The 11,667-nt window shown below is 40.8% G+C and overlaps 1 protein-coding gene across 2 annotated transcripts in view; it reads left to right on the forward strand.

Moving 5' to 3' along the window:
* DOCK1 (dedicator of cytokinesis 1) overlaps positions 1-11,436 on the forward strand; it is a 226,220-nt gene extending 214,784 nt beyond the window's left edge. For both annotated transcript variants that reach the window (XM_015867551.2, XM_015867552.2), the window contains exons 51-52: positions 2,028-2,173; positions 10,111-11,436. In XM_015867551.2, the coding sequence (XP_015723037.1) occupies positions 2,028-2,173; positions 10,111-10,206 (242 nt within the window). In that variant the 3' untranslated portion in view covers positions 10,207-11,436. The remainder of the gene's footprint in view (positions 1-2,027; positions 2,174-10,110) is intronic.
* The last annotated feature ends 231 nt before the right edge of the window (positions 11,437-11,667 follow it).

Raw genomic sequence — 11,667 nt, forward strand, 5'->3', positions numbered from 1 at the left:
TAGGAGAATGGAGTGTAAAATTTGGTCATTAGGTTAAGATGAAAAGAAGTCATCCAGCTGATCTCCTGCCAGCTCCAAGAGATTCTCAGTGGCACCTGTCCAGTAAAGAATAAATATTCAGACCATCGAAGTCTGATGAAATGCCTTGAATAATGAAAGCAAAACAGAAACCATGGCTGAGAACTTCCAGAGAGAGAATTAACAGGTTTTGAGCAAGTAGATCCTCTTAAAGCTTAACAGTGAAAATTACTGCTGTTTGCATTCATAGAATCATAGAATTACCCAGGTTGGAAAAGACCTTGAAGATCATCAAGTCCAACCGCAGCCTAACCAGTACCCTGACTCTAAAAACCCTACACTAAATCATATCCCCAAGTACCACATCCAAACCGCTCTTAAACATAACCAGGGATGGTGATTCAACCACCTCCCTGGTGGTTGTTAATGTGTATTTTGAATGAGTCGTATGGATAGAAATGGAGTGGAGTGGAGAATTCCTCTGTGTAGGAAAGGAAGGACGAGAAACAGAAGCAGTGGAAAAAGATGAGAAGTGTAGGGCCTGGAGGACAAACACAGCTGTTCAGCCTGATATAAGAGAAACCTCTGTAAGTTTGCAGTCCTAGGATGGAAAATATTCTTGTTCCTGATGTGAGAGTTTGAGTGAAAGGGAGGATGAAAATTACAGTTTTCAGTGACAAATCAATACAGCCTTGCTGTTAAATTGTGTTGGTGAGAGGCCGTGTTAGAGAATAATAAAAGGGCACTTTTATAAGATATCAATAGAAACCTTGCAATAAACATATCTGAATAAATACATCCTCCAGTGGTTTTACAAATCATTCCAGCAAAATAAAAATGATATTTTCTTCGTTCCTTAAATGAAAACGCTCACCCTAATTGATCAAAAGATAAATGAAGTTTCTCATCTCGTAGAGCTCGCACTGGGTTTTGCCTGCGTTCAAATGACTGAATTACCCTGGAATACTCCGTGGGTGGATTTCTACACAGGAACATATGTATCACTCAGGCTTCAATAAACTTTATCATCCCTCAGGCTGTTCCCCTTTACAGCACATACCTGCTAGGATTTATCAGCTAAGAAAAGGGAATTTTCTACAAGCAAACAGTACTAATAAATGTTTTGTGCCTTTTCTTGCGTGTGTTTATTTACTCAACAACTAATGACTTCTCATTTATTACAGTTACCTGGAGTTTGAATTTTTTTTGAGAGAGATGTAGTTAATTACAGGCTTTCATTTGTGCATTCTGTTAACAAGAAGCTTTTATTTTACTGTTGGAAAGTAAATAAAGCTTAGCTCAATTATTCTTTCACTGCACTTACCAAACTTCTGCTGCTTATTAAAGTACAATGTGTAAGAGCAGAACTTACAGCTGGGAAAATGATATTTGCCAAGTTGTGTATATTTCAGTGTGACTTCCATCTGAATGGAAATCTGTTGTCATTGTTTGTTAAAAAGAGGGAATTGTTTAAGTATTTAGAGTGTACCCTAAAAATGAGCCCAACCCTGACTCCACAGTGCATACATCCCCCTGATCGGGCACTTGGTTCACTTGTTCTTTTTTCCTTTGAAGTCCCTCATTTCACGAACTGAAGAGAATTATGGAGGCAACACAGAGCAGAGGAAGGTATTCCTTGAGCAGCACTATCACAGTATGGCCTGGGTTGGAAGGGACCTCAAGGATCATCAAGCCCCAACCCCCTCACCATGGGCAGGGCCACCAACTCCCACATTTAATACTAGATAAGGCTGCCCAGGGCCCCATCCAAGAATCCATAGGGTCGGAAGGGACCTTTAAAGGACATCTAGTCCAACTCCATGCAATGAACGGGGACACCAGAGCTAAATCACACTGCCCAGGGCTTGATCCAGCCTCGCCCTAAGAGTCTCCAGGAATGGGGAATCAACCTCATCATTTTCTTTTTAGCAGTGCTGTTAGAACAGACATAGTCTGGATCTTTGGATTCTGCAGTTATTGGAGAGTTAACCAAATGGTGTTTTTTGCAGATCTGGAGCTGAACGGCATGTCTAGTGCTGACCTGGCCGACATCCCTCCTCCTCTGCCTCTCAAAGGAAGCATGGCCGACTATGGGAACCTCATGGAAAGTCAAGACTTGATCAGCCCGACAACATCCCCTCCCCCTCATCAACGGGTGAGTCACAAAGGCAGCGATCATTTTCTGCCATTTTCTTTGCTTTGTTCCTTTTAATGGCACACAAAGTGTAACTGTGAGTGGACAGCAGCAGAGCCAAAGGTTTCTGCAGCTAAAAACAGGTGTCTGGAGTAGGGAGGAGCAATGTTCCTCATTGGGGTAGATTTGAGGTGCAAAGTTGGGTTCATTCTGGTGGAGAAGATTCAGCAAACTGTCCTTAGATATGTTGGTAAGGGAGCTTAAACTGACAGGATATAGTCTCAGCAGCAAGTTAGTTTTTATAGCCTTTCAATCATGTCTCAGAGAAGGAAATAAAATATGTAGCTGACATCTTTCCCTTTTGGAGCTGTGTTTTGTCAGCATTCAATTGCCACTTGTTTCCTAGAGGCAAACATGCACGCTCCCTTTGAGGAAAGAGCTCAGAAACGTTCTTCATCATGAGCACGGTATCTCAGCTTTCTGAACAAAATACGCTGTTTTTCAATGCAGTTTTCCTGCATCCTGGAAGCTTTTAGAAACAATCCAGTCTTTTTTTTAAGCTGCACTTTTGAGAAGGGCTGCTAATTTTCTTTCTGAAGATAGAAATATGTTTAAAGAGCTGTTCCTTTCTTTGACTTTGAAACATGTGACTTTGGCCAAGCTGTTCTTTTGCTCAAAGCTTCTCAGTGGTAATAACTGTTCTTTGTAGAGTTGTCTTTGAGGATTTCTCTGCTGTTCATCATTGGTTTGAGTAATTTGCTTTTCAGGAAATGGTTTGATTAGGGAAACCACTTCTAATCTCAACAGAAAATAAAGCCAGGAATTTAGTGTTAAATCTGCAGAAATCAGTTATGTTCAGTATCACAGTGCATCACAGAGCACTACTCTGGCCTTCTCCTTGTTTAAAACCATAGCTGTGTACTAGCAGGAATTTAGTATTTTCAGGCTAAAAGGGGAAAAAACACAGCCTCTCTGGGCAGCTGTTCCAGCACCTCACCACTCTTGCAGTAAAGAACTTCCCCATAATATTCAACTTAAAACAATTTCCTCTTGTCCTGCTGTTATCTCATCTTGTAAAGAGTTGGCTCCCCTCCTGTTTATAAGCTCCCTTTAGGTACTGGAAGGCTGCAATAAGGTCACCCTGCAGCCTTCTCTTCTCCAGGCTGAACAAGCCCAGCTCCCTCGTAGTCACCACCATTTAACACACAGTGCTGGAGGAGCTCTGGATTTGAGCATCCTTAGAAACCTAATCAAATAAAGGTGGTATCTCCTTAGACAGGTGTCCAAGATTTCAGCATCTGCATTCTTAGAAACTTTCCAAGACAAGGTCACAACAGAGTTTCCAAGTCTGGAAATTGAATGTAAAGCACATCTGTCACAAAGGAACAGGTAAAAGTGTTAGAATTAAGTTTAGAAGAAGTTTCTAGGTTTATATTACCCTGCACATTTATTTCATCAAGCTTGTAGGACAGAAGCTATAAAGAACACAAAGAAAACGACAGTGCTGGACTTGAAAGACCGGATGAGTAAATTCTTATAACTGCTGTGATTAAATCCCAGTGGGCAGTTCTCAATGCTTTGTGTTTCAGGGCTCAAATAACTACATCCTCCATAACTTTATGATTCTCTGCCCAGTAAACTGATGATCTTTTAAACGAGACTCGTTTTTATCAGTGAAGAAAAATGAGTTAAAAAAACAAAAATGTGGTAGATAAGATTATATCAGCAGCATTTGGATTGGATTTCCTTCTTTGCATAAGAAATGATTACATGCTTTGCTTTAGATGCCTTGCAGTCCAGAAGGAGGAAACAAAAAAGCGCTTTAGTGAACCGAAACTTGCATTGATAAATTCATCAAGAAATACTTAAAACTTCAGGCCAGAGTGTCACGTAGTGCCTGAGATTGTAGGCTTAGATTATTTGGAGTCTACTCATAGCTTAGTCTGTTTAAGTCTTTTATCCCAGTAATCATCTAATTATGATTATCAGATTGTCCTCTTATTCATTGTTAACGATGATACCCATATATACATTTTCTTGCACTGTATGATTTGTTCTGCTAAAAATGTTCTTAATAATATATGGGAACATAAAAAAGAAGCCTGCAACTCCTGCAAGGATTATTATTACATCAAGGGATTCCTTTAGGCACTTCTCATTCTTTATGGGTTCATCCATACCCTTGCATATAAATCAACTGCCTGCTTAGTATTCACAGCAAAAAGGGAAACTCAAAGAAAATAGACAAAGCAGCTCTTACATTTGTGATACCAGCTGTAAGACATACTGAGCATCAGCTGGTGGTTTGGGTGGGGTGACCTCCATGTGATGAGGGTGGGAGTGACGAAGCAATGTGTGCAGTTGGTTGCCATCAGCTTTCTGAGAGGTCCCCTTTCTTTCCTTAATGCCTCCCCTCTTACTTGCTTCCCCAGAGCAGCAGGGGCTGGTGGAGTCTGCAGGGGAACTCAAGTCCCACCTGGGAGCCCCAGCGCTGGTTAAAAGTGGGCCAGGAATTGGACCCAGGGCAGTGGAAGGGCAACTGCTGGCATTCTCCTTTGGAGAAGTTGGAAGGAGTGAAAGTAACAGACACTCTGACCAAAGCCTTTTCGTTATTTAGATTTAGAATAGATCTTAGGAATAAATTATTTACTATGAGGGGCACTGGGACAGGCTGTCCCATCCTTGTCAGAGCTGAAGGGGCTGGATGGGTGGATGGGCCTTTGGGCAAGTTGGTCCAGTGTGAGGCCCATTGCATGGGGGTTGAAACTGGATGATTGTTAAGATCCCTTCTAACCTAAGCCATTCCATGATTCTATGATCACAGAGTCATAGAATGAATCACAGAATGGTTTGGAAGATACCTCAAAGCCCATCAAGTCCCAACAACTGCATCAGGGCTACCCATCCATCCAGTCTGGCCTTGAGTTCCTATAGGAATGGGGCACCCATGCTTCTCTAGGCAGCCTGTACCTGGGCCTCTCTGCCTTCTGAGTAAAGAGTTTCCCCCTAACATTTTACTGGTCTCCCGTCTTTTAGTTTAAGGCCATTCTCGCTTGTTCTGTCACTGTATAGAACATGATGCATTGAAGCAAAGCAAACTATACCAGGTGTACCACAAAGTTATTTTCCTATGGGATAATCTCATGTGCTCACAAAAGAAGAACAAGTCTTTTTTTAACTTGTTTTTGACTTGCCATCTGATGGTTATTTTTGGCTGCTGGAGATGAGAACCATTTCAAGCCCATCCTCCAGTGGGATGTTCAGCAGGTACCAGGACCTCCCTCTGCAGAGGGACATTTGGATGCATTCAGGGCCAGGCTGGATGTGGCTCTGGGCAGCCTGGTCTGATGGTTGGAAACCCTGCACACAGCAGGGGGGTGAAATGATCATCTCATTTCAACCCAGGCCATGCTGTGATTCTGTGATTCTATGAATTGCTTTCTTCATCAGGGGTGGGTTAGGGCAGTGATTCAAAGTCAAACGAAGCAGCCATAGATGAAATATGACAGCAGAGTTTAAACAGTCATTTTACATTGTTACCTGTGGTATTTTCTGCAGCAGTTTGCTCTCAAGCAGTCAATTAACTTAAAGAGTTTATAATTCAGTTTAAATTAGTGGAGTTAATGCTGATTCTCCCTTAGCCAGCACATTATTAATCTTTTAGAATGGGAGTGTTATTCCTGCAAGAGCTTACGTTGTGTTACTTCTCACTGCAGATGTTAAATAAGCAAGTTGCTGCTGTCAGGTGACTCAGCTCCATCCTGTATGCAGCGATGTCAGCATGAAGGAGCTGTTTGGAAATCAGTATATGAAAGTGTTTGCAAAGCCCCCTGTTGCCTATTTACATCTCGTTTATGCTGCTTATGGCCCGATTAGGTCTTTTGTTCCTTCGAAGTGAAGTGTCTTTGGTTGCATCTCACAGCTCAGCATAGCGATGGACTTTTGATTGCAAAGCAGAAGAGTTAGGCAAGAAGCATCACTTTCCCAGCATTGCAAGGGCTGTCTGTGGGACTCAAATGTTGTTTGTTGGTTTTATAACAATATTTTCTGATTGGAAAAAAGAATAGGACACATTCGTATATTTTTCATTGCCTTTTCACAGTATTTTATATATATTTATATATATATATATATATACACACACACATATATATAATACTGTGTATATATACATTGTGTGTGTATATATATATGTATATGTATATACACACATATATGTGTATATATATATATATATATACAGATGTATTTTCATCTTCCTTAATTGATTCTTATGGCATTCTGGACATGTAACGTCCTCTGTTTCTGGAGGAGAACGGAGACAAATGTTTTTAAACCCAATCTTTCCCTGTAGCTGGAAGAAAAAACAAACAAATGGGAGCGATTCAGCTTTGGGAGCAGAAGGAACAGCTTGTTTCTGTGTTGCAGATGTGCCTTTTACATAAGGTTTGAGTTTGCCCTGAGGTACACGTGAGCCAAGGAGTCTGACCGAAATAGGTTTGAACGTGAGCTCGCAGTCTCTGTCCCTGTCAGAAAGTAAAGGCGTGTTTTAGGAAGGGGAGGGTTCACAATTAACAACTGTAGTATAAATGTGAACTCGGCTCAGCGGTTCTTAATTAAATGTGAAATCAAGGGAAACTTCATTTTGTATCTCAAAGTTTCTAGGTGGAAAGGTGGCAAAATGGACTTCACGAGGTCAGTGATGGCTTTCTGAGCTCTGCATTAATGTTAGGGGGGAAACGTGCTGACATTTATGGCTGCGGTGGGTAAAAGGAAGCATCTGTTGGCACTTGGAGTGCACCAATTCCACACTGGCAAGTTTAGTGGTGCTAATTTCCCCAAATGTTGCCCTGATGAGCATTACACGTCCTACTTAATATATTCCTTGGTAGCTTATAATATAAATGAACATGTGCTAAATTTATCCTACTTTCTAATGGAAATTGTAAATTCAATTATAATAATTATCTACCTATCTCTGTTATTTCTTTCTGCCTAATTTGCTTGCAGAATCTAAGCTCTTGTAGACTTTGTGCTTGTTATTTATAGCATATATATTTAGCTTACTCTCATTGTATTTGCTTTGTATATATTCTTCTGAAGCAAGTTTTCAGGGGTAATTTGATTGTTCTGTGATCAATAAGAAGAACTCATTTGTTTGAGAAATGCCCGTGATCTAATTGAATTGAGAATTATTGCCAATATACTCTTAGTTAAATTCAAAATGGATTTTCACAAATGATGCTATCAGCAAAGTTAGTTCTTTCTGGTGATAAATAAGAAAGTAGAAAAGAGGGCTGAGGATATTTTTATGTTTTATCATATATTTTAGAGGGGCAGCTGGTTTATTTCGTTCTGAAGTGACTGTCTTCTCTGCAGGGAGCTCTTGCATGTTGCACGCTGATGTTTTGCAGACCATCAGAACTGTCATACAGCTTGTCCACAGCCAATGCCTGGATACACAGTTCCAGCAGAGCACTTCTTTAAGGATTTTGAGATGCTCAGGTCTCAGTTAAATGTATGAGGTTAAGTAGCATAAGCGGTCAGACTCAAAAAGAGCGTCTCAGCAGGAATTCTAAGCTAACTTAATGTACCAGCTGAAGAATATTTGGTCAAGTAGAGGCAATATTTCACCATCTGACCATGGTGAGACCAGCAGCAGGGTTATGCCTTCAAGAAAAAAAAGTTCAGTATTTCTTTTATTGATATAATATTCTTATTTGGTCTGATTTTCATGTTAGTCTGTTTACTTGCTTCTCTGTCTCAGACAGCGTTGTGCCCTCTCCTCACTGCAAGTCAGAAGTAAATTGTGTATGTCTTTGAGTCTGCTCTTCAAAACCCTTACTCAGCAGGGCTTTCCTTCATTGCATGGTGCCCTTTTCATGCTCAGCTCTGCTTCTAATAATCTGGTTGTTTCTTCAAAAGAGAGAGTGTAAACCTCAGCTGGGCTGCAAATGCAAAAGTCTGCATCACCAAACAGATTAATTCCTGTCTTTGTTGATGAGGAGGAAGTTTCCCTTGATCAACAGGGAGCCAAAGGCCAAAGCAAACAGTCTCTTCTGATGTTTTTATCCTTTGGGACAGCAAAAGCAACATGCCAGGTAGCAGGTGACATGCAGAGAGCTCCTTGCTCTTGGTCATGATCCAGGAGCAGATGGAAATGGATTGCTTGCCATGCTGATAAAGAAGCATTTTGTGTTCAGGGATGAAGGTGAGAGTATTCACTCTGCTGCACTGGCTGTGCCACTGTTATAGAGGCCACAGAAATGGAGAGAAACATGGTCTGCACGCTGTTGTGTTGTGTGTCTGCACCCTGATGTGCTCTGTGCTGCTCATCTGGGCGATACCGCTATGGAAGGAAAGAGTTTGGGCACAATTGCCCTGCAGCAGTTTGTGATCCCTGTTTGCAGGAGAAGAATATGGAAAACTGCAAGAAAAAATATGGAAAACGTTTCCTTTCAGTCAGGATAGGAAAAAATATATATTCCAACAGAAGTCCAGTCTTCTTGGCTGCCAGTGTGCAGCCTTCTCTTTCTATTTAGCCTATGCCTAAATGGTAGTCGATCTAGATTTGTAACTTCATGCTGTGTTATAAGATGACTTTGAAGAGGGCATTCATTTACCTTGAAGATGCTTCTTTCTATCTACTCTTGCACTTTTGTGATGTTTCATAGTCAGTACATGGCAGGGGCCTTGTGAGACTGTCTGTACTTATTCTGCCTTGCTACAGAGAAAAGAGAGATGTCCCAGCATCACCCAGAACCATTCATCTTTTGGGATAGCAACTCTGGGTATCTTGTAAAGGAACTAAGGCAACTCTTTGCAGGGGTAGATAATGGCAGGACAACAGGAAATGGTTTGAAGTTGAAGGAGGAAAGATTTAGATTGGATATCAGGGGGAAGTTCTTTACTCAGAGGGTGGTGAGGTGCTGGAACAGCTGCCCAAAGAGGCTGTGGGTGCTTTGTCCATCCCTGGAGGTTTTTCAAGGCCAGGTTGGATGGGGCCCTGGGCAGCCTGGGCTGCTATTCAGTGTGGAGGCTGGTGGCCCTGCCTGTGCTGGGGGGTTGGAGCCTCATGATCCTTGAGGTCCCTTCCAACCCAAAGCATTCTATGATTCTATAACAAGACTATTTCTTATGCACTCTGACATGGCTTATCCATTGCTCGGATACCACATACAGTGCGTTGGATATCATCAGTTATTTTGCTCAAGACATTAACTGAAGTCGAAATAGGTGTATGAAAGTCTGTGAGCAAATCGCAGTGTTCTCAAGCTTTTTCTAAAACAGATTTTTTCTTGTCTGAACTTGATGAAAAAAGTCTTAATTTCCATGAATATTTCTTTCATTATTTGCTCAGTTAGGCGGTGAGTCGTACCGAGGGTGTTCTGGTTCTGTTGTATAATATATGAAGTGATTTTAAATATTTATGTCGGAACAGCCCGGTTTTCTATTTTGAACACTTAAAATATGACGCCATAATAGCAAGCTGCAAATTCCGGATCAGTTTAAGGGAGATGTTTTTAAGAATGATTTGGGTTCGAAATGTGCAAAATACAAAAATAACGGAGAATTAATGAAGCTGTTTCTTTGCCATAACTTTGAAGCTTTGTGGTGCGTAGGGGCCGAGGACAATCAACATGGGCCAAGAAATCAATATTCTATCATGTTATTAAGTGGGGATTTATAAACTCCTGCAAAATGCTTTCAAGAGATTTTTTTCCCTGAAATACTGAGCTAATTAATCATGAACCCTTGAGAGATTTTTCATTGTCAAAAGTAAAAGGTAGATTTTAAGCTAATGGCCAAACACATTCAGTATTCATAGCAGCGAGTTCTGAGAAATTTTCACAAATCAGAGGGTTACAGATTTACCCCCTCAGTTTTAGATGAACCGAGAAGTGTCTCTGAAATCCACTGTTTGATAACATGGCTTGTTCAAAATTGGTTTCTTCCAGCACCTGCCTCCTCCGCTGCCCAGCAAGACCCCCCCACCTCCACCTCCAAAGACAACTCGGAAGCAAACATCTGTTGACTCGGGGATTGTCCAGTGAATAAAGAAGCTTTTTTTTTTGTTTTCCAAAGATAAAGCTGTAACAATTTGTTTCCCTAAGTATTTTAAGGCATATCATGTTTACCTCGTTCAGGCATGCAGTATCTAACATTTAGTGCAATGACTCTAACTCGGTAAGAATCTGCTTCTAGCAGTGTTTCGGAAGCACCACTACATTAACCCCCTTGCCGGGGATATTTCCTCCCATAACTTGAAAGGATTCTGCATTTCTACTTGAGCCCGGGAGGCATTCACCAACTGACAGCACCCTCTTCCTAAACCTCCCTCGTTCTTATTCTGCATAACTTCAGGCCCGCAGGTAGCTGTGGAGATTAAGGTAGGAACTGAATATTTCGTACCTAAGGCATTTAGGTAGCTGTGGAGTTTAAAATGAACTGAGTTATTTTGTACCTAATCTCAGTGTATATAGGAATCAATGGCAATATTCACAGTGAATTTAATGCACGTTGGATTAGGCTTTGTGATAATGAGAAGCTGCGGTAGGGTTTCCCCGAATAACAGTTATCTCCAGGCCCTGCAATCAGACACAGCTTATTTGTGTCATTCCTGTTTTCATTTCTTCTGTGTTATAAATAAGCTGAGAGCTGATGGCCTTTTTAAAACCAGTCGTTTACATTTTCATTCAGTTGGCTGTCCTCTGTGTGATCAGCTGGTAACCCAAGACAGCCTCTTAGCCGTGAGTGAGCACGAGCGTATAGGAAAAGAATCAAAGTACACAGATAGATTTGTGGTCATTCTAATCCTCAGTAAGAGAAGAGCTTTTGTTTTCATTTGAATGTGTAATATTTCATGTGGATTAGGGTGAACTGGATGGAATCTCTTTGTCCTTGTGCCATCATTCTGTACAGAATGTGTATATATGATGGGGTTTTAGAATGTTTTAATTTTTATGCTGCCTGCTTTTCACGTAATAATGAATTAATGTACCTACAAAAAATGTCTTACGTATTTTTAATTTCTTAATTGCTGAAAATGTAAAAACAAACAAAAAAAAAAAGCTAATTTTTTTTTTTGCAGTTATTGGCCTCTGAAAAATACAGGGCAGTGCTGGGGAGGGGCGTCGGGAGGGAGGAAGGAAACTAACTTTATACTGTAGTTTTTTTATTGTCATCACACTTTTGGTTTTTTGCTATCTACAATCTTTATACTCTTAATGTAGATTGTTTTAAATATACCACTGACTCAAAAAGAAATAAAATACTATTTTAAAGACTTGTCTTAAGAAACTGAGTGCCTTTCTTTGGGGTTCTCCATTCTTCCTGCGCTGTTGTGCTTGGTGCAGGGCTACTGAAGTGCTGACTTCTGCTTCTTTTTTGTAGGTTAACAGGCAGAAGCGTGATTTACACAGCAGCAAAGTGCTAATGTTGTAATGGTTGTGAGTGGCTCAGTTAGTTAACTATGTGCTCATAATATTGCTTGTAAACTTCTTGGAACTCTGGGC

This window comes from Coturnix japonica, chromosome 6 (genome assembly GCF_001577835.2).
Source record: "Coturnix japonica isolate 7356 chromosome 6, Coturnix japonica 2.1, whole genome shotgun sequence".
Classification (NCBI taxonomy): domain Eukaryota; kingdom Metazoa; phylum Chordata; class Aves; order Galliformes; family Phasianidae; genus Coturnix; species Coturnix japonica.